The sequence below is a fragment of the Pseudorasbora parva genome, chromosome 2 (assembly GCF_024679245.1).
Source record: "Pseudorasbora parva isolate DD20220531a chromosome 2, ASM2467924v1, whole genome shotgun sequence".
Taxonomy (NCBI): domain Eukaryota; kingdom Metazoa; phylum Chordata; class Actinopteri; order Cypriniformes; family Gobionidae; genus Pseudorasbora; species Pseudorasbora parva.
In genome coordinates, this window is record NC_090173.1 from 43,388,313 (window position 1) to 43,414,195 (window position 25,883).

Below are 25,883 nucleotides of genomic sequence, written 5' to 3' on the forward strand. Positions count from 1 at the left end.
GCCCATCGATGAACCGTAATTCATTTATTAGATCTCAAACCTGAGCCAACATGCAGTCTCTGCTGTCCTCTGTGAGCACCCATTAAGATACAGTCATCTGTCGAGCTGCTGAAATAGTAATGTCAACACAGTCCAGGTCAGCGTCAGAGTGTTTCTTAAACAACTTCAGTTTAGTCAACATTAACAAGCTTGTTAGCCATAACACAGCCCATTCATTTAATTTACGATAGTAGCGTCTGGTTACTAAGGTGCGGCCATGTTAGCGAAATTTTGCAGGCAAAAAAGGTCCAGTGTTTATTGTCAGTGTTTTGGAAATGTGCGAAGCACAACTCACACAGATGTCACTTTTAATGCCCTGATAATATACTTTTTGTCCACTTAGGGACAAAAAGAAGTTTGAAACTTTGCACCCTGCTGGAAGTGGAATTTTAGATGAATAAGTAAAAATGCTTTCCTCTCAATAACGATATACAAAAAAAATGACAGTGAGAAAACGGCAGTTAAGAAAGCATCTGATCAATGTGATCTAGATTTGTTTGCGCCAACTAGTCAATTCAGCTCTCTAGTCACGCCACATTTATGTATATAGGACGTTATACAACAGATTGCTTTAAACGCCTTGATACCTCCAGCATTATTCAATGTGTTCAGTGTGCGTGAAACCAGACTTAATTCGCCTCAACTGAAAGCGTATTTACAGTCTGAATTGTTTCCTATCGCATATAGTGCACTATGTGCCATTCACCATGTAGAAAATAGTAAATGTGGAAACAACTGACCGATTTCAGCCGCAGCGTCGGCTTCTATTTATAGTTTAGGGGGCGGGATGCTTTCTAGAGAGCATTTGATTGGACAGAAGATGTGATGAGAAGCTAAAGTCCGCGGTAAAGTCATAAAAATCATGTCATACATTTTAGCGGAAGTGAGAGACTGTAAGTTTTGAATGCTTATATCTCCTAAATGCAAATGTTGTCATTGTTTTGGAACACACCAGCTTATTTGCTTATAAGCTTATGCAAGCAACTTTACAGTATTAAATACGAAAAAGTAGTAGCAGTTTCGCTCTCGGATAGAATTACAACATCAGTTTCTTCTATAAAGCTGCTTACCAGTGTGTTCATGTTCTGACTCGCATCTCAAGTTCAACTCAAATTCAACAGACTGAACAGAAGAAATTAACCAGAGAAGATTTCTACATCAGAGAAAGCGGATTCTCAGAACCAAACCTACCTATTGTGTAATCATCAAAGAATAATGGTAGTTTGAAGGTGTTTACCAACCATAACACATTTTTCCAGAAAGTTAACTTTGGCAAGCTCTGAAAACAAACTTTGTTTTGGCATGATTTTGTTTGAAATGTCGTCACACCAGTTTGTTCTTTGTTTTCACCTGTTTTATGTCAGGGCCTTTAAATCAAGCAGCTTGCTGTTGCTCAACGTGTAAAATTGTGTAAACAAAATCTGTGTGGGAAAGTCTTCCACCATCATGCAAAATTCCAGATTGCACGGATTCCTGTTGAAATAACATGATTCCGTCTGCCAAAATTCGCCAAACATTGGTAAATGTGAATACAAATTTAGGCTTGAATTTGGTTTTAGATTGAATCTTGAAAGACGGTTTTAGGGAAGTGAGATTTACAGGGATCTAAGCTGCCTTTTGTTTATTGTACAGATTGAAAGTGAGGCCTGGAGCCACATAAAGGTCAGTCAGGGTTCAGCGGAGAACATAAGGTATGACATCAGCTCAACAAACACTGGGATGACTGCAGGCATGTCATGTACCGTCATACTGAGATGAAGATGATTACTCTTTCATCAAGCTTCATTCATCACATTGTTTTGAAAAAGCCACTTGGTGGTGGCATGGATCTTGATTTGTAATGGTTAACCACTTTAATATTGAAAACCACTACAGGACTTCCTGGCGCACATAGATAATGGAAAACATGGTTTGGGACAGAGTGTTCTGAGCTTTTAGGGTTCGAGGAGGGGCACTTGGTCCCCTACTTTATTCAGCTCACTCTTAAAAATAAAGGCTCTTGTCATGTACGGTTCTATTAAAGAGTTATTTCACCCAAAAATTTAATTTATGTCATTCATTAATGACTCACCCTAATGTCGTTCCACACCTGTAAGACCTCATCTTCAGAACACAGTTTAAGATATTTTATATTTAGTCCGAGAGCATATGGAAGTGTATGCACACTTTACTGTCCATGTTCAGAAAGGGAATAAAAACATCATCAAAGTAGTCCATATGTGACATCAGTTAGTTAGTTAGAATCTCTTGAAGCATCGAAAATACATTTTGGTCCAAAAATAACAAAAACTACGACTTTATTCAGCATTGTCTTCTCTTCCGCATTTGTTTTCAATCCTCAAATAAAGATTCAAACGGTCATGAATCATCGTATCAATTCATGATTCGGATCGCATGTCCAACTGCCAAACTGATTCATAACCGTCAAAATTCATAACTGTTTGAATCTTTATTTGAGGTTTGAAAACAAATGCAGAAGAGAAGACAATGCTGAATAAAGTCGTAGATTTTGTTATTTTTGGACCAAAACGTATTTTCGATGCTTCAAGAGATTCTAATTAACTAACTGATTTACTTTGATGATGTTTTCATTCCCTTTCTGGACATGGACATTATAGTGTGCATACACTTAGATACGCTCTCGGACTAAATGTAAAATATCATAAACTGTGTTCTGAAGATGAATTGAGGTCTTACAGGTGTGGAACGACATTAGGGTGAGTCATTAATGACATCAATTTTATTTTTGGGTGAACTAACCCTTTAAGAACCTTTGTAATGCACAAATGCTTCTTTTATGTAGTTTTTTAGATAGCTTAAGAAAAAATGGTTCTTTTCAAAACTGTCCATTGAAAGGTTTTTTTTTTTTCATTGCTGCTAAACCCCCCTTTTTGGAACCTTTTATTTTTAAAAGGGCTTGATGCAGAATGTATGTACCACATGCCATTTCCAAAATCTTCAGTTTCCCAGGCCTGTTCTCACAACGGCTGGGTTTATTTTAGCAGTGGTGAGTCAGACAGAGTGGTCACTCTCCTGGGACTTCAGCATAACTGGGTGTGCTAGGCCTCATTCTGCAGCCAATCAGATTGGCTCTGTGCTCCCAGTGCCGACGATGGGTGGAAGCGGGGGTCTGCTGGGCATGGTCCCATTTGTCACCATGAACTGTCAGCCTCCTCTTCAAATGTTTTGCAGAGGAGTTGTGTTATTCACTTGAACCAACATGCCCACGCTTGCGTGTTTTTTCGAAATGTATAAATCGTCTAGTGGGATGGTGAAATAGCATTCAGCACTGGCCAGGGTGTAGTAGGCTGTGCAAAACGCCCCGCATTTCACCCTTTCACTCAGGCATTCACTGTCTTTTTGATGTTCCCGGTTGTTAATGCATCAGTGCTTCCTCATCCAAAGCATAACACCTTGCACCTCGCTTTTTATGGGCAGCAAATCCAAAGCCAAGCCTTAAGCTGACATCACCTTGAGGAGTTGATAGGAGCATTGTTTATTATTTTGTGCTTTGGACGCCGTTCCGTTGTTGATCTCTCTTATAAACAGCATTCTGTTGTATGTTTGCTTTTGAGGTCAGTACTGTTAAGATTTTGGACCACTTGAAACTTTTATTACATGTCATAAAGTACAAATCATGGGTTGAACTTCAACCCCAAAACATTTGGGATGAAAGGCAAAATTTCATGGATTATTGTTTGCAATAAATCAAAATATAATATTAAAAAAAATATGATGCACTAAAATTGAGCAATACTACCACTATTTATTACTTACTATATAATCGAATTATGATTTCCAAATATACTTGAAATAATGTTGAATTAATTCAATGCTCTGATATTAAATACCTTTTTAAGATAAATAACACATATTGAGCAGTGTAAGAGCAGTAAGTAGAAGTTTGGGGATTTTTAAAAAAATATATATTATTATGGAGTTTGACCATTTTTGTTTGTTCAGCACTAACAAGTGTATTTTAGTGTTATTATATTGATTTTATTAATATTTTTTTATAATATTTTATTTTAATTTGAGTTTTCTGTTTATATTTTAAATCGTGTTTTAGTAATTTTTTGTGATTTTATCAACAAAAAAAATTATATATATTTCTATATAGTTTTTAGCAAATCGTTTTTATTTCAGAATTTTTTTGTTTTATTTGTTAAAAAGTGCATTTTATTTAAAATACCTAACGTTGTTTATGGTTTTAGTTTCATTTAAAAAAGAAAATTCTGTCATTAATTACTTACCCTCATGTGGTTCGACACCCGTGAGACCTCCGTTCATCTTCAGAACACAAATGATTTTTGTTGAAATCCGATGGCTCAGAAAGGCCTTCACTGACACCAATGTCATTTCCTCTCTCAAGAGCCATAAAGGCACTAAAGACGTTGTTACAAATACTATTTTCTCACTACAGTGATTCTACAATCATATGAAGCAACGAAAATAGTTTCTGTGCGCAAAAAAAACTAAATAACGACTTATGGGCCGATTTTAAAACAAAGATTAAAGTGGTTATGAATCAGCGTGTTCATGATTCAGATCGACAATGTCACGTGATTTCATCAGTTTGCCGGTTTGAGACGCAATTGGAAACATGACTCAATATGCTGATTCATAACGGTTCGAAACTTTGTTTTGAAATCGGCCCATCACTATTATAAGTCCTTATTTAGTTTTTTTTTTGCAGACATTATTCTCATTGCTTCAAAAAAATGATTGTAGAGCCGCTGTAGTGAAATGAGCTTTGTAACGACATCTTTAGTGCCTTTTATGAGTCTTGAGAGAGGAAATGACATTGGTGTCAATGGAGGCCTTTCTGAGCCATCGGATTTCAACAAAAATATCTTCATTTGTGTTCCGAAGATGAACGGAGGTCTTATGGGTAACAAGAGACATTTGGGTAAGTAATTTTGGATGAACTAACCCTTTAAATATTAAAATAATATAGATTTTAGGCACAAAAGGCATTGTTTCTTAAAACTTTGCTGAACACTGTATGAAGTATCTGACAATGAGTGATTGTTTGTGTCATTCTTGAGTAGGTCAAGACCTGTTTTGGACTGTATCTAGTGCCTTTGCAGAGAGTATTAGAAGGACAAGAAATCACATTTTTAGTCTTTACTGAGTTCTGTTTCTGCTTACTCCACAGTGTTACAGTTAAGACTACAGCAGAGGCGCACACGCGAGCAGCTTGCAGACCAGGGCATCATGCCACGTGAGTATGCGTGCCTCATGGAAAAATAACTCTTAAATGTCAATGTTTAGACAAAATAAGCCTAGACTTTCATCAAGTACTCTGTTAAGACCAAAACCATATATTAGACAAATGTTCTATCTTCTTGTTATTTTAACTCTTAATCCAGCGTCATTGACAAAGCGTCACACACACATTATTGTCTAAGCTTTGCACATATACTGTACTTATTCTTCATAGAGTGAAACACATTCACCTCCAGCCAGAGTTTGTTTGTGATTACTCATTGGCGGCAGCAGTAAGTTATGTATGTCGGTAAGGAGAGAGCGGTTCTAATAAAAGCAAGCGTCTGTTGAGGATTTAAACTGATAAGGAAGGAGAGATAGAACAATGGTGTGACTGATGTCTGTCTGGAACAGCAGGAGTTGTCCTGCTCTCTCAGCTCTTACCGTCTGCATAGGGCCCCTAACGTCATGGTCCAAGCTCCAAGAGTAACAAGAGTGAGTCAGCGGCTGGGCCTGCACTTTTGCTCAGCAAGATCTGTGGTTACCTCCCGGGCTTTATAGTCAATGGTTAATGGTTTGGATTCTCCCACAAAGACCAATTCTTGCATTCTTTAATCATATTCATGTCAAGATTATACCTTTACTGAAAATGCAGCAAACTGTTTAAGAGGCTAAGTTTGGTTAGTGATATACGACTAGTCAGGGGGAGCAAAACATGTCTATACAACCACTGTGTCAGAGCACTCATTTCCTGTTGACCGTGGATTCAACACCCACAGATCTTCTGAAATACTCGTGGTAGAAGTATTTGTCTGCTGTACAGTGTTTATTTAAGTTTAATTAATATTTTGGTCTCGACTTGACTGGAACATTTTTTTAAACTTTCTTAAAACATGATTTACCCAGAGCAAAATTGTGTGAAACTGCATTGGTTTCAGGCTGTCTTGAATATTATTTTACTAATCCAACAAATTGTAAATCTCACATTCTCTAAAGTGGGTCAAAATGCTGACTTTCTAGTTTAACTTAAGTAGTTAATACAGTCTTAGATTGTTTTTTAGGGTGTACCTTGCTTTTAAGCAGAATTTCTTTAGAGCACAGAAAACTGTTTAAAAGAGTTTTGCACCATGTAAACAAGAGGTTTGTGGAAGCTTGTTTGTATAAAAGTGATTACGACTTTTTCCGTCACAAAATTTAGAATTTTTTTTTTTTTACTCGATCACACATTTCTATTTTTTTCCTCCAATTTTGTTTACATCTCAATTTTTTCTTGCAATTGCAATTTTTATATCTAATTTTTTTCCCCCTCAAATTTTTTTCAGATACTCTGACTTGTTTTCTTGCAGTTGCGAGTTTTTATCCTGGAATTCTGACCTTTTTTTTAATTTTGGGATATAAACTCGCAATTCTGAGGGGGAAAAAATGTCAGAATTGTTCAGATTTAAAAGTCGTACACTCTAAAAAAAAAAATGCTTTTTGGGTTGCAATTGGGTTGTTTTAACCCAGCGGTTGGATTAAATGTTTGCTTAAAACAACCCAATCACTGGGTTTGTCCATTTCCAACCCAACTTGGGTTGTTTTTAACCCAGCTGTTGTTTTTTTAGAGTGTAAGATATATTATGACGTACTAAGATTTTATAGATGTATAAGATATTATAGATTGTGTCGTGTTGTTTTTAAATAATGATTTTTTTTTCTTTTCTTCCCAGCACTGAAGACACCTGGAGTTTTTCATGAGCAGGTCAGAAGTTTGGAGAGGGCAAGGGTAAGACTTTACTGATCAGAAATATTCTCACACTTTCCATTCATTAGTGAATTGGCCTTTACACAGGTTTAATAATATAAGTTTAACGTGCAGTCAGAATCCAGCTGCTGCTTTATTTTGGTCAGAGTCAAACAATACAGGGTCGAGACACAGCAATGGCAGTGCAGAAGGCAAAACAGAATCGTAAATGTGGACAGGCTTAGGTAGAGGCTGGCAGCAAACATACACAGTCCAAAAACACAGGTAGTAGGTCTGGACGGGCGGCTTACAATCCCAATCCATTAAACTAGCAGTGTCAGGACGGGCAGCAGAGAATCAAACAACAGGAACTGTCCAAGATCATATAGTCCGAATAGCAACAGTCAACATTCTGGTGAGCGCTCCCTCTGATGATCCGGAGGAAGCGGAGAGGAAACCACCTGTAACAATAAGGATGTTTATGGAAAAATCACAACAATAGCATTATATCTATTGCATTATTGAGTGCTATATTACATTTATAGTTTGCAGATGCCACTTTAGTTTAATATTTTGTTATAATGCAATGACGTGCAGACATTTTAAGCAATGAAATTAATTAACTGCTACTAGTTTATAATTATTACAGTAACATGCTGAGATGTAGATACTCCAATTTTTTATTAATTTACTAGTTTCATATTCATTGCATTTTCTTCATATACAGACTGAGAATTTCCTGAAACATAAAATCCGTAGCAGACCTGCCCGTGCTGAACTTGTCCGCATGCACATTTTACAAGGTACGCACCTGACCAAAAAGAAGTGATTTAGCTCTAAGGAGCATTGTCAGAGTCTTATACTTTTTGAAGAACTTTTGTTTAACTTCCTGGATACTTCTTTTGTGATGTAGCTTTAGTGTGTTCTGAAGTTGTTAATGTTTTTCAGAAACTCATGCAGAGCCTTCTTTGCAAGCCACTCAGTTGAAACTAAAGAGGGCACGTCTAGCAGATGATCTCAATGAGAAGATTGCACAGAGGCCGGGACCAATGGAACTGGTGGAGAAGAACATCCTGCCAGTTGACATTGGTAAAAGCAATGAAATAATGTATTTGCATGCTTAATATTCACATTTATGCGGCAAGGCAAATTACATGACTAACACAAACAAACTCTTGTTTTTTTTGTCTAAGGGCGTGTTCACACCTTGTTTTGGAACCTGGTGTGTTTTCTCCCTTAGTTTGGATTGTTTAGGCATATTATATATATATATATATATATATATATATGCCTAAACAATAATAAAAATATATTATATATAAATATACTATTGTGACATTGGGACACCCCTCCAAATCATTAAATTCAGGTGTTTTAGTCACTCTCAGGAGCTCTGTGAATTCAAGCATGGTACTGTGATAGATTGCCACCTGTCCAATAAGTCCATTTGTGAAATTTCCTCACTACTTAATATTCCAACACTTAATATTAGTGGTATTACAACAAAGTGGAAGCAATTGGGAACAAAATCAACTCAGCCATGAAGTGTTAAGCCACGTGAAATCACAGAGCGAGGTCAGCACAAGCTGAGGCGCACATGCGCAGAAGTCTCCAAGTCAATAGTTACAGACCTCCAAACCTTATGTGACGTTCAGATTAGCTCTGAAAAACAGTGCGTAGAGAGCTTCATGGCCGAGCAGCTGCATCTGAGCCTTACATCAATAAGTGCAATGCAAAGCGTCGGATGCAGTGATGTAAAGGACACCGCCACTGGACTCTAAAGCAGTGGAGATGTGTTCTCTGGAGTGATGAGTCACACTTCTCTGTCTGGCAATCTGATGGACGAGTCTGGATTTGACAGTTGCCAGAAGAATGGTACTTGTCTGACTGCATTGTGTAAAAAAAATTGCGCACGTGTAAAATTTGGTGTAGAGTGGTTTATAGTGTGGGGTTGTTTTTCAGAGTTTGGGCATGGCCCCTTAGTTCCAGTGAAAGGAACACTTAATGCTTCATCATACCAAGACATTTTTGACAATTTCATGCTACCAACTTTGTGGGAACAGTTGAAAAGGGGATGGCCCCTTTCTGTTCCAACATGACTGCACACCAGTGCACAGAGCAAGGTCCATAAAGACAAGGATGAGCAAGTTTGGTTTGGAGAAACTTGTCTGACCTTGACCCGTTAGAACACTTTTGGGATGAATTAGAGCGGAGACTGCGAGTAAGGCCTACGTATTTATCATTTGTTTGTCAGAGCGGGAATCAAGTAAGTGTTTCTGTAGCTGGTCCTACTCGACCCGCTCCGAGCAGGATTCGAACCGGGGTCTCCGGCGTGGGTGGTAGGCTCATTAACAAGGACGCTAAAGAATGCAGCCTCTAGCTTCAGTTGCTAGATCGCCTCTTGAGGCCAGGGGAGTGAGGTTTACACACACAGCTCTTACTGACCTACGTTACATTTGCATGTGTCATGACCACTGCAGATGAAGCCAAAATAAACCCGCAGAGCAAACTTGTCAATCCTTTTTCATGGATGATGCAAAGGAACGTAAACGGGTGAACTCTGATCAATAAGAGGATGTTTTACTCACATGTGACTTGCATAAACATATTTTGGTACGCTTTGAAATGTTGCCTGTGAAAGCGAACATTTTCTTCTTTTCCCAGAACATTCTAATAAATTAAGCCACAATCTACAGGTGTGAAAACACCCTAACTTTTGTTTTTGTTTTGTTTTTCGTTTGACACTGCAGTTGGTGAACTGGATGTTTATAACTTCAATGAGGACAGCAGTGAAGCTCTGTCTCCAGAGCAGCCAGCTAGTCATGAGTCTCAGGGCTCTGCATCTTCTCCTATAGAAGCCAGACTGCCTGATCCATCCCCTGTATCGCCTCCCATTGGCTCCAAACTCCAGGTCAGTCCTTAGATTCACATCCACACCCTATTAACTGATGATCGGTTTAGGAATATTCTGTGATATTTTTTTTTTACAGTTTTACATTTTGAAAAAAAAAAAAAAAGAATAACAGTAAAAGCAAAAAATATTCTGCTCTAAAGAAGAGCTAATTACTTCTATGTCTATGTTTTCACTGTTAATTATCCACACATTAGCCCTTTGGATGCTGGTTTGATTTAAATGTCTGTCTTTTCTCATGGCCATATGGCTCTTAATCTCTTTTTATCTCAATAGTGTCCACCTACAACCCAGTGCTCAGACTTCCTGAGCAAAACCTCAGTAGAAGAAGGTCGAGTAATGACCGCCACTCAGCTTGTCACTGTTGCTGCTCCCACAAAGCCAGGACCCACTCTAGTGAAGGTACACCATATGGCCTAACCACAGTGATGTTATTTCCTGTCAATGTTTATTTTCAGAGATAATGGTCAGTGACTCGCAGTATTACCAACTAATTTCACAATAGCAACTCCAGCTAAATCAATATATACCACACAGGTTGTGAAACTAAAAGAGGAAGAAGTAATAAAAGAATAATGCTCTTGAACTCAGAAATTCACTAGCAATTTTGATTTTTTTTAAAAATGCCTACAAATACAAGAATATTATATACACTACACTACTCGTTTTTTTAAAGGTTGTGGTAATTTGATTTAAAAAAAAATACATAAAAAAACAGTAATATTGTGAAATCTAAATAATTTTTATTTTCTATTAGCCTGGATGCCAGCTGAATTTAGCCCCGCCCACAACATTTGAGGTTGGGCAATTCGGTCTGGACTTGATCCGTTGTGGAGTAATTATACCCGAACAGAAACTGTTTGGACCAATCAAATCATCAGGACGGGCTTTATACGATGATTGACAGATAACGCGACGTAATCATTCACGTCACCAAAGAACGTTTGGGTTAAATTCTTCCTAATCCTAAATGGAGAGCTTGTTTGCGAATGCATTCAACTTTACTATTACTCTCAAATGATGATTTTGTTAGTAAATACTTCATGTATCCTTAAAAAAAATTTTACAACATCGGCAATGATCGTTTACACTCATCTTCTTCTACTTCTTTCAGTGTGCGTGCAGTTGAGTTCTGTTCATATCTAAGTTATGCGTTAGTTATGCGTCGTTTATGAACGATTAGTTCATTTTGAACTAATCTTATATATGACTCGGGAACAACAAGTTGTCTCCAAGAGTGATTTGTTCATGTTGTGTTGACTGTGCATGCGCTACAGGCCATAGGTTCTGTACAGGATCTTCTGCACTCAGCCTATGGGGCTGTGAGAACGAATGACTGGAATCCGAACCATGCATTGCAGGGCTGTTCGACACTGATGACGAAATGAATGACTCAAACTGAAGACAGGAGAGGTGTAACGTTACTAATCTTTCCAGGGAACAGTCGTGATTAAATGTGAAGTGACAAAAGACTCGAATTCGACTCTGATTCGGAGGTTAACTAACATATTGCATAGCCTGAAGACACAGTTAAGCGATTCATTAATTGTTTCTTAAAGTTTGGCCTTGGCTGCATTAGCTTATCAGTTATTTTTTATTCCAAATGTGATCAATGTCTGCATAAGTACTATATGTGTTGGGGTTAGGGTTATTTTTATTATATTCTGCTGAAATCAACAAAATGACTTTTTGTTGAAAAAACATTTGTTAATTTTGCTGAACAAGATTCAAAGATCCAAGCCCGAAGAATCATCCACACTTCCCACTCAACATGCATCATTTACTCCGTTGCTCTGATTGGTTGTAGGTCTATTCAGTTGAGGTCTTCATCCAAAACATAGGACATGATAGCAATGCATTAAAACTTGCTAGCAAGCAACATGTCAATTTATGCAAGCAACATACTAAGTCATGCTAGCAGTGTGTTAAAACAGCATATGTAAAAACATGCTAGCTACATATTATTGTTTTGGTAAGACATGCTAACATAGAGCATGTTAACATGATAGATAAGCTGATAACTCACAAATATCAGCCTATTGAAATAACCAGTTTTCCCCGTTTACATGCAAACTGGTAAACTGACAACGTAAGTAAGCCGCGTTTACATGACTTTATTAATAAATCGGATTATTTCCTTGTAGTGACATCAAAAATAATACGTTTCATATCTGACTCAGAGTATTCTAAATGTAACATCAGTTGTGATGTTAAATAAAGCTTGCACCGTGTCAGCGGGAGATTTTCGGATCATATTATTCTCTATGCAGACTGCTGCATGAGATGCATTATATATGCTGCATTATACTTCTGCTGCATGAGATGAAAACACATTTTTTAAAATGTATCTCTTTCTCTCTTAAAAGAGAAATGTCCTTATTTCATGCAAAACACTTGCTGGACGCATTGAAATCTGCTCAAAGTATGCGGTTTTTGTCACCTATCACATGCACACTTCAATAAGCCGACAGAAAGCAGGTTAATGCTTTCTAGCATTAACTAGCAGGTTAACATGTCGCGCGAAATCGGAGTAAGAGGCCAAAAACTACCTGTCCCATCCAGTTTATGCTTAAGCTGTTTATGACCTTACTCTGATAAAAGAAAACGGGTTACCTCGTTTACATGGCCATGTTCGTTTTCGGTTTATTAGGCATAATCGGCTTAAGAACGTGCATGTAAACGTACCCATACTAATTCATGCCAGTAACGTGTTAAAATGTTTTCAATATGCTAATTCATGCTAATGACATTTCAAAACAAGCTACAAACATGTTAGCAACATGTAAAATGATGCTAGACACATGTTAACAACATGATAAATCATGCTAGGAAGCTAATATTGTCAAGCAAACATAAAGTTTGTCCCACTGAGCTTTGCTTTCTAGTTTAAAATAGAAACCTGCATCTGTTGCATTTTAAATGTTTTTATTATAATTTCTGGATCCATTTAATTTGTCCGCTGAATAAAAAAAATATTCCTTAAAACTTTTTTTAGCTCTGACACTAACAAGTATCTGCTTAAAGAGCAATGTGCAATGTGCAATGTGCTAAAACATTCTAGCAACATATTAGTGTTTTGGTAAGACATGCTACTAACATGCTAATTTACTGTCATTTTTATCAGTTTAATGTGTCCTTGTAGCCTGACAAGACAGACCCACATCAAGATGTTTGGTCTGGGAACTCACCATTGACAGGGCTCAATCTGAGGGGCGAGATAAACGGTTGTCTTTTATTTCCTCTGCACCCAATAGGATAGCCACAACCAACCAGATCAACGTGAAGCGGAGCTTGTTGATAGATTAAACATTCGCCGTATCCGGTCAGCAAAACTCCGAACACATCTTCCCTTTTTAAGAATGACTTCAGTGCCATTCTTTGATCTTTTCTCAGAGAAAAGCTTAACTCCAAGTCTTCCAGAGTCATGGCCAAATCAAAAGACCGTTGTTTGCCAGCTTTTGTGTTCAATCAATCGATCAAACTTTATTTATAAAGCACTTAAAACAACCGAAGTGGACCAAAGTGCTGTACAGCAAAAATAAAAAAAAATAAAAAAATCCATAATCTCACAATACATAAAATGCAACTAAAACAGATGTCAAAATGTCAACGTCAGGTGTCAAAGGTCAAGAAGTAGAAGTGGGTTTTTAGACGCAGTTTAAAAACAGACAGCGAAGAGGATCATTTCAAAGTTTAGGAGCTGCCACAGCAAAGGCACAGTCCCCTCTCAGCTTACGCTTTGTTTTGGGCACACTCAGGAGCAGTTGATCAGCTGACCTGAGAGAACGGGTGGGTGCATAAGGGTGTAGCAGCTCAGAGATGTAGGGTGGGGCAAGACCATTCAGGGATTTAAAAACAAATAAAAGTCTAGATATATTATCAACAGATAATAAATACCTGATGGGTGTACTTTTAACAGCCAGTAAAAAGGCAATCACACGCAAATGGTTAAAACGGGAGAGACCGACATTAGATAACTGGATAGATGTGACTATAGAGATTTATATGATGGAAAAGATCACTTTTATTGTTAATTTAAAGAAGGATGTGTTTTTGGAAAAATGGAGGAAATGGGTGGAATATATATCAGAAAAAAGGCCTGATTTTGCTGCATAAATAGAAGACTGATATATGGATGTACATGGGTATATGTGTATATATAATCAGATTTAATATTCAAATACATGTAGATGTATGTATATGTTCAAATAAAAAGCCAGCTGAAGTTATAATAAGACATTTGATATTATTCTGGATGGAATTTAACTAAGACACATGTTTTCTCCCAGGATGTACATAGTTTTTCTTTTCTCTCTTTTTCTTATTTTTAATGCTTTCCTTTTTTCTTTCTATTTGTAAGAAAGAGGAAAAAAGGCTATATTTTGAAACAATTGAACAAATATGGAGTACAACATTTGATTTAAAAGAATCAGGTAACTGTACATGTATATACATTGTAAAGAGACTGTGATTGCATTGAGCACTATATGTAAATTGAAAGAGTGTACTCACGAATACTCAAAATAAACACAAAATAGCACAAAAAACAAAAACAAATAAAAGAACTTTGAAATTAATCCTAAAATGTATGGGCAGCCAGTGGAGTGAGGCTAAAATGGGTGAAATGTGCTCGTGTTTGCGTGTTCCAGTTAAAAGACTCGCCGCAGCGTTTTGTACTAACTGGAGACGGGCGACAGAAGACCCACTAACCCCCACATATAGTGAATTGCAGTAATCTAGCCGAGTGGTAACAAAGGCGTGGATTACGTTCTCAAAGTGTTGCCTCGAAAGAAAAGGCTTTATTTTGGCCAGCTGCCTCAATTGAAAAAAGCTTGATTTAACGACTGCCCTGATCTGACAGTCGAGCTTAAGGTCAGAATCAATTTTAACCTCTAAGTTTGAGATGGTTGGCTTCAAGTGTTTGGCCAATGCACCCAATTCAACAGGAGGGCTCCCAGTGGTACTCTGTCTTATTTGCATTAAAACTTAAAAAATTAAGAGACATTCAGGCCTTTATGTCATCAAGACAATCTTACTTGTTTACTAGTAGCATGCAGAACCTCAGCAACTCGGCTATCATTATGTTAAGCCCACCCACCGACACCATACACAATGTGATTGGTCTGACCAGAGTTTGTTTTTTCCAGCTCGCAAGTCTATGGTGAGTTGCTTGACAACACTCACTGCTAATTAGATTTGCTGCCGCTAGAGTGTGTCTAGATTTCTAATGTCCTTGCTGAATAAAAGTATTAATTTCTTTTAAAAAATAAATAAAATAAAAACAATTCCTGAACTTTTGAACAGTAGTGTAAATCTGTATTCTGTACCACAGGGTAAAGACAGGAGAGCAGTAAAGCTGTTGTTTGTCAGTCTAAACAGCTTGTTTAGAACAACTTGTCAAAAGTATTTTAGGCCAAATCAGTTTCAGAAGAGCAGCAGATGCAGAGCTGGAAGTGCTAGCAGCTGCCTTCTGTCTTTAACTGGAGGTCATATAAAACATTCACACTCATAATGCAGAGAAGAACAAACTGATGCTGGGATCTCAGAAACAGGAGTCAGGCAATAACTTGTGCATTTATCATAATCCAAGCCTTCAAAGCATACACCGCATACGTGACAGAGGGACGCTGCTGACCCCCTCTCCCAGTGGTGCTTTGGGAAACCTGTGCACACATACCCCGGCTTGAAATGGTGTTATTACATCCTGATGACTTTCAACTCCCTTCCTCACAAGCCAAAGCATTTTCATGTGTATCCTCTGACTCAATATTTAGGAACAATGAGAGTCATGTCCCCTCCACGCATCCTGTTTCCTCTTCCTGTGATTTTAGGTAGTATTCAAACATGTCCCACCTATTCACAGCAGTTGCATACTTGCGGTTCTGACCACAAATCTTTCGGCTCCTGCTATTCTCATAGTGCTGACACCTCTTGATAGCAAGAGAACTGAGATAGTTGAAACATTATGGGAATAGCCTGAAATCACACAAATCAAACAGACTGGTGATATAATTCCAAAGCGACAGGGTGTTGACTGTGGTCCGTACGTTTGCTGTGTGATTTCAGGTGTTTAATTCTTCCGCCCCTTGTTTCCATGTAGCAAAGTCAGCCCAAACAGTCCAGTGACAAGACTCGAAGCAAGAAGAGTAAAGAAGCCAAGCCGCGGATTAAGAAGCTCAAGTATCACCAGTACATCCCGCCCGACCAGAAGCAGGAACCCAATGAAGCCCCGATGGACTCTGCGTACGCCAGGCTTCTTCAACAACAGCAGCAGTTCCTACAGCTTCAGATTCTCAGCCAACAGCAACAGCATTACAATTACCAGGCCATATTACCAGCACCACTCAAGTATGTGTCACACTTACAATGAACTTTCCAACATTTAAGGCCCTTTCACATCACATGCACCCCTTAATCACAAGCACCATGTGTGTCACTTTGACCTCACAATGAAAAGGTGATTTTGTTGTTTATAATTCAGAGTATTTAATATAAAATAAACAATATTTAAATATAATATGGTTATTATTATCTGAATGTCATAATAGGATATATGAATCTAGATAGAGTGTCTTTTGCATAGTGTTTTTTTTTTTTGCCAGCAATAATAAATAAATAAAAAATAACTTCTTGATAGTGATAACTAAATAAATTGACAAAAAATGTAATTTGATTATTTGGAAAACTGTCAGTGGTGTCATTTTGCATATCATTAAAACACATTTCTGGAAAAAATAACACATTGGACAACCCACAGCTATATTAAGATAAATGTATTTCCCTTCGGCAAAAAGACTTGCATGTACAATGAACAGACTGATAATATAATTTAGACTAAATTTATGACTTTTTTTAAATTAAACCCTTAATTTTAATCATATATATTACATACTTTCTATGAATCTCATAACAAGTATTCCTTTTGTTTAATGTATAAAATAAATAAATGAAAGTAGCATGTAACTGTTCAGAAGAGTGAATGTATGTGTTCCTGTAGACAGAACATCATACCTCTTTTTATTAGTAGTAGTAGTATTGGTAACACTTTATTTTAAGTTGACGTAGTTACACATTACTACATTTACTTACTATATTCGTAACAGTAAATTATGCATAATTACAAGTAACTAACTCTAAAACAAACACTAACATTAACTGTAATTCTATAGTAAGTGCATACAGTTAATTAATATTACATAGTACTTCTTTGAGTAATTACAATGTAACTATGTCACCTTGAAATAAAGTGTAACCTTATTATTATTTAGAGATTTCTCTCTATCCCTCTTTAGGACAGTGTTTGTACACATAATGTAGCAATAACATATCCTACAGTTATACATTTAGATTTTTTTGGACCTTCAATTTTCACATTATTTTGGAGCAGAGCATTGGGCTAAATGTGGAACATGTTTTTTAATATATACAAAAAAATGTATATAATGTGTAACGTTGTGCGAATTGTTCATAATTGTTGTGATGCACTTCAAAAAGTCCCCAGCAACCTTTTCAAAGTTGAAACTGTTCAAGTGGGGAACTCATGGGATGCATACACAAAAACATAATACTGTACTTACTCTTATGTGATGTCAGTTAAGTATCATTGATTACGGACCAGTACACTCGCACATAATTCTGAGATATCACTTTTAGCTCTGACACTGTAATGATTTACAGTGAACCTTATTGCTTTGCAAAAAGAAGTACGCAACTCGGAAAGGAATGCGAGCGTTGTGTGCTGTGAGCGATAGCCTTTAAATAATGGTTTCATATATTAATTTAGTCTAACAGACCTGTCATCACCACAGCTGTAGCACGGCAGTTCCTCACATTATTGTCCAATTTGGCTCCTGTTGCCGCAAGATATACCTCTGCTTCTATTGTGTAGAAGGGCTGCTTATTGTGAATGATGATGGAACAGGAAGTTCCTATTGCATTTAAAATGTCCCATACTCCCCTGCAGGCCATTAGCTGAGAGTCAGAACAGCTGCCCCAACATCACCCTGAGCACCAGCCCGAATCTTCCCTCTCCCATCATGGTGTCTTTGCAGAGTGCGGCTCCTTCACGTCCCAACAACACCATGACCAGTCGTAAAACTGGGTCTCTGCCTGCTAACCTTGATGAGATGAAGGTGGGTAATGTGCCCATTCATTTTTCCTCATAAAAAAGATATATGTGCATAAGTACAGTTGTTCTTATGTCTTCTAGGTGGCTGAGCTTAAGATGGAGTTGAAATTGCGTGGACTTCCTGTGTCCGGCACTAAAACAGACCTCATAGAAAGGCTTAAGGCCCACCAGGAGAGCTCTCAGTCTACTAACAACATGGAGTCAAACATCTCCAAATCTGCTTTGCAGCCCGAAACCATGAGCACAACTCCACCTGTGTCTCCTGAGAGGTCCGAGGCCTCCAACATCAGTATGGAAGACAGCAGAGACAGTCCCACAAGAGCTCAATGCACTTTGTCTCCAGGCCACCCACCAACTGGCACTTCACACTTAAAACCCACACCTGAAGACATGACCATGGAAATCAAGGTGTCTGAAAAAGACCAGCGCCTCCACGAGAAGGAGCGTCAGATTGAGGAGCTGATGCGTAAGCTGGAGCAGGAGCAACGGCTGGTGGAGGAGCTGAAGATGCAGCTGGAGGTGGAGAAAAGGAGTCAGCAGGGTGGAGGGCAGCAGCCTGAACCCAATCCATCAGTCCAGGTCAAAGAGGAGAAAGGCGCCACCCCTAGCTGCAACTCCGAGCGGAGTCCCATGGCACAAACTACTGGTGTGAAACAGGAAGAGCCTCATACCCAGATGCACCACCACACCCCAGTCCAGCAGTTCTATATCAACACCCAGCAAGTCCCTCAAGTGCTGCATCAGCAGACACTGATCAACACTCAGCCTGCCTCACAAATCCTGTTGCCCATCAGCCAGCCCAGCAACTCTATCAGCACACAGGTCTCTTAACATTCATGACATGCCAGTACTATTTACAGTTAAGAAAATGTCATATCTTACTTAGAGTTTTTCTCCTTATTTTTTAGGGTCAGACCATTCTCCAAACAAAAATGCCCAGTTTGGCCCAAACAATCATACAAACACCACTTCTGCAAACACAGATGTCCAATAATACAATGTTGCAACAGCATTCAGTTCAGGCACCATCTCCACCTCAGGTGAGCAAATTGCATCTGTGCGATTTTCCTCTAGCGAATGGAAATGTGTTATCAAGCACTAAAAACACCTTAGCAGTCATACAGCAACCCTCTGCACTGGAGAAATTGCATGGTAACTGCCTTGGCAGACGGTAGAGTCCTGCATTTATGCCCGAGCCCGACGGGCCCCGACTTTTTTACACCATAATAGCTTACACGACTGTCAAGACATGGGCTCGCACAGAGTTATAGAGTCCGCACCAGCAGCAGCGTGTATTTCTTCAGCGCAGCTGCTACAGTTATGGCCTTTTTACAAATGGTTCCTTCATTCGTTTTCTCTGACCAGATATCTATCTAAATGCGAAATGACCAGGAGTACTGAAATGACCAGTCCTACTGCAACACGCATCGCTGCAAATGAGTAAAGTAAGCCAACGCAAATTGCCGTAAATGAAACTTAAAATAAGTCTTAGATGCTCAAAAAACACAATCCTCTTTAATAAAAATGAATGAGACTAAATCATCCTACCAGTAGGTCGCTCTCTCTCATATTGCGGTCTTTGAATTTGAAATGAGCTGCTGAATAAAATGCATCTTGAATCTTTTGCTTTCGTTGATGTGAACTCTGTTAAATGAGCATATACCGCTGGAATTGAAGATCAGATTTATATTAATTGTGCGGAGGTGTAAGGTATAATACAACCTGCATGTTATTTTTATTTTTATTTTTTTTAGATTGTTTAGCTCGTTTCGCTTGTGTGAGCCATTCACAGTATCAGCCTGCCTCAGCTCGTCAAAAATGGCTTTTTACTTTGGTGGTAATAGTAGGCTAAATGAACAAACATTGTGATGCTTGAAGTGTTTTATATCTATGGATTTTATTATAGTCAAGACAAGTCAAGAGCTGATTTGAGAGCCTAAATTGATTGAACATGCGGTTAACTCACTGTCAGCCGCTGGCCACCTAACTTAAAAAAAAATTAACTTTAATTTAACAAACCAAAAATTTCTCTAAACATTTTTCTAAATGAACTTAATAAAGAAACTAAACTAAATATAACTACTTTGACATTAAAAACAAAACTGAACTATTTTAATGGTTGCAACAATGTAATAATAATAATACAAAAAAATAAAAACACGGGCTCCAGTCTGAATCGAGCCGAGAATTTTGATAAGCTGTCGGACACGGGCCGGGCTAGGGCCTTAGCATCTGGGGCCAGGGCCAGGCTAGGGCCTAGATTTGAGGCTCGTGCAGGGCTCTAGCCGACGGTTGTCCATCGACCAATATTGGGCAGTCGTTGAGTTACTGTTACTGAGTTACCCTCTTAGTTACTGTTGCTATATCTGACAAGCCATGACACTCTGACGCCACCCATCTTGTTCGCATGCAGTGAAAAATACATTGCAGACAATAAATACCATTTTGTGTGGTATGTTGTGTCAAGAAAGATCACTGTAGCACCTCAGTTTAAGCGGCATGTGAACTCTTACTAGTTAAAAACATGATTGAGCATCAACTGCAAAAAGACATCAATACACATATTTTGCAAGTTCAAGTCCACCGATGTTAATCTTCTAACGCTACTGTCTGGTTTTTTTATTTGGACAAAATGGCGAATTCTGCGTTATGATTGGTCAGATTGGCTATAATCAAATTCCTGGCAAAGGGTGAATTGAGCATGTTGAATCGGTGGCATAGCCCATTGGTAAGAAAAATCACTCTGATTGGCTGTTCAGCTTAGCGACCATTGCATACTCTCTTAAGCAGGTACTTATTTTGAAAAATGTATTTCTTCACAACTGCCAAAAAGTACGTTATACTATGCAATATGAATCTGGACATACTACTTTCACCATACTGTCATTATAATGTCACCTACCAGCATCAGTTGTGTTGCTATTCTGTTGCTATGTTGTTATTCTCAACTTCTTTCCTGTGGCCTTATGGGATTGTAAAGTGTCCATTATGCACACTTCAGAATCTCACAGGGATTAGTAGGTCATCCGGGTACTTTTTGCCTTCTCTTTTATGAGTACTGTAAATTCCGACATACTTCTTTTGTCACATAGAGTTTTCCACCTACTACATAGTAGGGAAGTTTGCGATTGTACATGCAGTCTTTGTCACTCTCTGTGTATTTGGTGTGTCTGGGCCTTGACAACTACTTAAAGAACCTTAGCAATCTGATCTTATCTGAATCTCTTAGCAACACCATGGCAACTACCCTAAACTGCATGGAAACTAGCACTCAAACAACCACTCACAACACTTTCATAACTGGCAAATAAACAAACCACATTAAACAATGCCCTGGCCATATAAGAATAAGTGGTTGACTGATATGAATCTTTCTATATGCTACTTTAGACATACAAGGTAATTAGGATATGCATTATGCATATTTCTAATTAAAAAGGCATTACAATGCAGTAAAATAATAAGAATCATAGAGCAATTAAAAAAATAATTGTATGCTCTGTTTTGTTATGCATGTATACTTTAGGTTGCTTGTAGATCTTAACCTTTTCTTTTGCTCTCAGTGTTCCGACACTTCATAAATCCAGTTCAGCTCACTATTGTGATGACAAGGCCCAGACGCATTTCTCTCTGATTTGGCACGTAGCTTGAAATGGAAAGACTTTCTGGAGGCCTGCAATGTGTTCTGTACTTATCATTGATGTTGCCCTGGCAATAGCAGCTGAGTCCAGGTGATGCATGACCCTCTCAACATCAAACGCAGACCTGACTAAATAGGTGACAGAAGTAAAAAGTACAGAGAAAATCAGAAAGAGCACTTATCAAGAAGACAGAGAGTTGGTTCGAGAACAAGAGGCCTCTGTTTACACACTGAGATACACACGTTTTTTTACTTGCACAGTGCACTGGGTCTAAATCTGCCTCCTGATGCATGTGTTGTAGGCTTTACCCCTGTGCGGAAGCTCGCCTTCTGGGTTTGAGTACAGGCAGAACCAGAACCAGCCCATGGCTGACATGCCCCAGTGCTTCCTCGACAACTCACCTAGAGTATCGCCCAGACACGCAACCCCAAACGGACCAATTAACAAAGTAAGACAAACTCTCTATTCACAAAAGTCTGTTCTGTATGGTTGTGTGACCACCAAATCATTTTTGTCTGCTGAACATGTGTTTTACCCAAAGTTCAATATTTCCAAAGGTAAAACCATTTTTGAAGTAATCATTCCTCATAGTCACACAGCCAATTTTATTAATTTAAGAGCTATAAATCCCTATTAAAGTGTGACATTTTAACCTGCGTTAGAGCACAGATCCGACAAGTCATTTGTGAAACTAGAGGTGCACACGACACTACTGTGATTATCTCTCTAGGTGCCATAGGTTGCATACCCCAAGTCTACTTGGTGCAGGGGTGTCCAAACTTGGTCCTGGAGTGCCACTGTCCTGCAGAGTTTAGCTCCTACTTGCCTCAACCTGCCTAGAAGTTTCTAGCATGCTTAGCAAGACCTTGATTAGCTGGTTCAGGTGTGTTTAATTGGGGTTGGTGCTAAATTGTGCAGGACAGTGGCCCTCCAGGATCAGGATTGGACACCCCTGACTTAGTGAGAGAGTAAACTATCTTCTCAGCTATCATTTTAGCATAATATCGGGTTTAATGAAAACAGTACAGTATACAAGCTTGCAACATTTCAACCTCTCAATACATCTTTAATGATTGTATAGCAACACCCTGGCAACCACTCAGAAAACACTATAAACTACATAGACACATGCTAACGTGTGTACGAGTGTTGTCTATAATTCTCCATTATCCCTTATATATTACACTGTTTGCTCATAACTCGTATTACACAGTTTGAAATGTATATTGTTTTGTTCAGCCTCCCTCACCTTGTCAGCTCAACTATATTCTTCAGCCATCGACGTTCCCCAATCACCATAGCCCGAAGAGCAAAGACCCACCCCGTTATGAGGAGGCCGTCAAACAGACAAGAGGTCTACAAGCCACAATGCAGGTAATTTAAAGTTAAAGTCCACATGAAATCAAAAATCAACCTTATTTACTTTGTTAGCACGTTACAGGTCTTAGGGTGAACAATTAATCCGTGCAAGTTAATACACAGAAAAAAATAGTTTGCCGCTTTCATCAAAATCAGAAAAGTAACTTCCGTTCTGGAATGGCATTCCCTTTCCGGTCCACTGGGAGTTTAAGCCCAAAGTATACTTAAGTTTTGATGCAAACACTTAGCCTTAGAATACTCCATTTGATAGCATGCATGAACCGAAAAAAATGCACACTGGGAAGTTTAGTCTTTATCCAGTGTCTGCGGTATTTCTCTCAAGAAGTTATGACAGACAAAAATGTCTTCGGACTCATTTAAACTAGAGTTGTGTCTGTCGTTGTTGCCGTATCCACTAGTTTGTCGTTTTTGTTTCGTCTCTTCCGTTTCTTTTTCAACCATAAATACAACAGGCCATGGCAGTGTTGCCACCTTGTGGACAAAATAATTAGTTCAAACAAATTCAAGGTACAAGTGCAAGCTGGCTTTCCCACTCTATCCCATTCAAGTGCTCGGAACTCGCAATTACGATATTTCCAACTATACTTGAAGGTCAAAATACTAATGTTGCATAATTTTAAATGTATTTTGAACATTTTACCCACTGTCTTAATACCTAATATTCTTCCACACAGGTGCCCACTGCTACCAGCCAGCACATGGACGATTTGTTTGACGTTTTGATTGAGAGTGGAGGTGAGACCTGTGTAAAGAAATAACCACAGAGCAGGTCTTTGATTGTAGCTGCAATAGATTTGTATAACTGAACCATTTTCTGTGCTTTCCCTACCAGAAATATCCCCTCTAGCCAGGCATGATCCTTCTCTGGATAAACTTCAGCCAGTGACGGTAAACATCACCACCCTGCCCATCAACACTGTGCTGTCACGTCCTCCCCCACAGATACACGTAGCCCGCACGCCTAATCAGACCCAAGCACCTCCACCTAGCCAGGTGGCCCTGGCCTCTGATAACCAGTTGGAGGCCCTGCTGGAGGACGCTGAGTCACAGTCCCAGAGACTGATGGAGGAACTCAAAAGCCAGCTGCTGGAGCGGCCCCACTCCCCTATGGACACTTCAGATCTAACCTTCAGTGACATGGGGCCATCCAGCCTCCATCTACAAGACACAGGTCTTGACAACATGGAGTGGTTGGACCTTACAATCCCAGGTCCTGCTGGAATCTCCTCTCCGACTGTCTTTTCATCGGATTTCTTGGACTCGACTGATCTACAGTTGCACTGGGACTGAGCTCACAAAGGGATCAAGACTGGAGACACTGAAAAGATCTCTTGACCTGAGGGACCATTAACTGACATGCGGTGAGCAGTCAGACTCTTGTAGAGCTCAGTAGTTCAGCCTTCTTGGCATCCGTGGATCTGGAGTGATTCTCTGTGCGCAAACCACAATCCAAACGGATGTGACCATCAATAGTTATCTGCTTTTCTCATTTGTGCCTATAAGTGCAGGTTTGTTTTGCTGTTATTGTCACCAACACCTTTCAAGGCAGAAAAAGAATGTAGAGACACTTTTTTCACCTATGTATTTAGGCAGTGAACTTCTGCTTTTCATATTTTGAAGCAGTCTTTGAAACTGCTGGCCTATATTATATAGATTGTTAGAATGTTGCTTTTTTTAGTTTGTGATTAGTATAACTACTTTGAATCGATGGAATATATTTTAGATTCATATCACATATTTTGGGGAAAGTAAGGATTATACGTACAATCATTGTGCCTTTGCTAGTTACGTTGTCTATAAACTCTAGTTTTGGAAATCAAAGGGATAGTTCATCCAGCTCTATTATTCTTATTTGTAAATTCTAAATTTGTATCTGGAACACAGCCGTTTCAAAATGTTCAAGCTCCAAAGAGGACATAAGGTAGCACGGTATCCATACGACTTGACCAGGTTGGCATTCAACTACTTTTTTCTAAATGCAATATAGAACGATTCAGCTATGTGTAGGTTAATTTTTAATTCAAATACAATTTAATTTTGTACATTTTTGATCAAAAACCCATACATTTCCTGTTTTTTCTATAATCTGCTTAAGTCTGATCTATGTAAACAACATGACTTAAATTTCGATCATAAAAAGTCATTGATGTGGATCCATTTCACATTACCTTCATGTCCCTTTTGGAGCTTAAATGGTTCAATGAAATCCCAAAGGCTACCCAGCTGGTAAAAGCAGCTGAAACATTCTATAAAATATCTTGTTTTGTGCTGAAGAAAGAAGCCATGTAAGTTTTTAACAACATGACGGTGAGTAAATGATGACGGAATTGTAATTTTGGAGTGAACTATCCCTTTTAACACAGAGTTTGTGAATCTTAGAGTTTTTTGATAGAAACATTGTGCCATGGAAAATGTTCCAAATGTGACATCACCCGGTTTAGCGTCTCATTTGCATTCACTATCAACTTCCATGGTCAATGACCTGTTAGCCGTTGCATTAGGGTACTCGAAATTGTGGCAGCTAACTAATGACATTTATTGTCTGAAACATTCGCATTTATTTAATCCATGAACTGGGGAAGGTCAGAGCAAGTTTGTTTACCAAACCCAGCATGGGGCCAAATAGAGGGAGGGAGGGAGGGAGATTAGGGGCCATTATTATCTCTAACAAAATAGTAGAGATAGTGTGGAGACAATTTAGCTCTTACAGACCAGCTGAACTGATACTGTTGTTACTTGACCAGGAAAACAACACTAACTGGACCAGTGAAATGTCCATATTCATATGAAGCGATCAGAATGACATCGGAGAGCAGCTGAATTTTGATTGGTCAGACTCTTTACTGCAGATGA

General features: G+C 38.7%; 1 protein-coding gene across 4 annotated transcripts in view; it reads left to right on the plus strand.

Annotated features, from left to right (window-relative positions):
* The window catches only part of mrtfbb (myocardin related transcription factor Bb), a 64,615-nt gene extending 38,955 nt beyond the window's left edge, over positions 1–25,660 (plus strand). For 2 of the 4 annotated variants that reach the window (XM_067420589.1, XM_067420591.1), the window contains 14 exons: positions 5,198–5,263; positions 6,957–7,012; positions 7,698–7,773; positions 7,919–8,059; positions 9,721–9,881; positions 10,158–10,283; positions 15,982–16,229; positions 17,845–18,013; positions 18,091–18,831; positions 18,918–19,049; positions 21,952–22,098; positions 22,890–23,024; positions 23,705–23,765; positions 23,863–25,660. In XM_067420589.1, the coding sequence (XP_067276690.1) occupies positions 5,198–5,263; positions 6,957–7,012; positions 7,698–7,773; positions 7,919–8,059; positions 9,721–9,881; positions 10,158–10,283; positions 15,982–16,229; positions 17,845–18,013; positions 18,091–18,831; positions 18,918–19,049; positions 21,952–22,098; positions 22,890–23,024; positions 23,705–23,765; positions 23,863–24,320 (2,717 nt within the window). In that variant the 3' untranslated portion in view covers positions 24,321–25,660. Of the gene's footprint in view, positions 1–1,690; positions 1,731–5,197; positions 5,264–6,956; positions 7,013–7,697; positions 7,774–7,918; positions 8,060–9,720; positions 9,882–10,157; positions 10,284–15,981; positions 16,230–17,844; positions 18,014–18,090; positions 18,832–18,917; positions 19,050–21,951; positions 22,099–22,889; positions 23,025–23,704; positions 23,766–23,862 lie in introns of those variants that run through there. The other 2 variants (XM_067420592.1, XM_067420590.1) reach the window with 2 other exon arrangements.
* Positions 25,661–25,883: the final 223 nt, after the last annotated feature.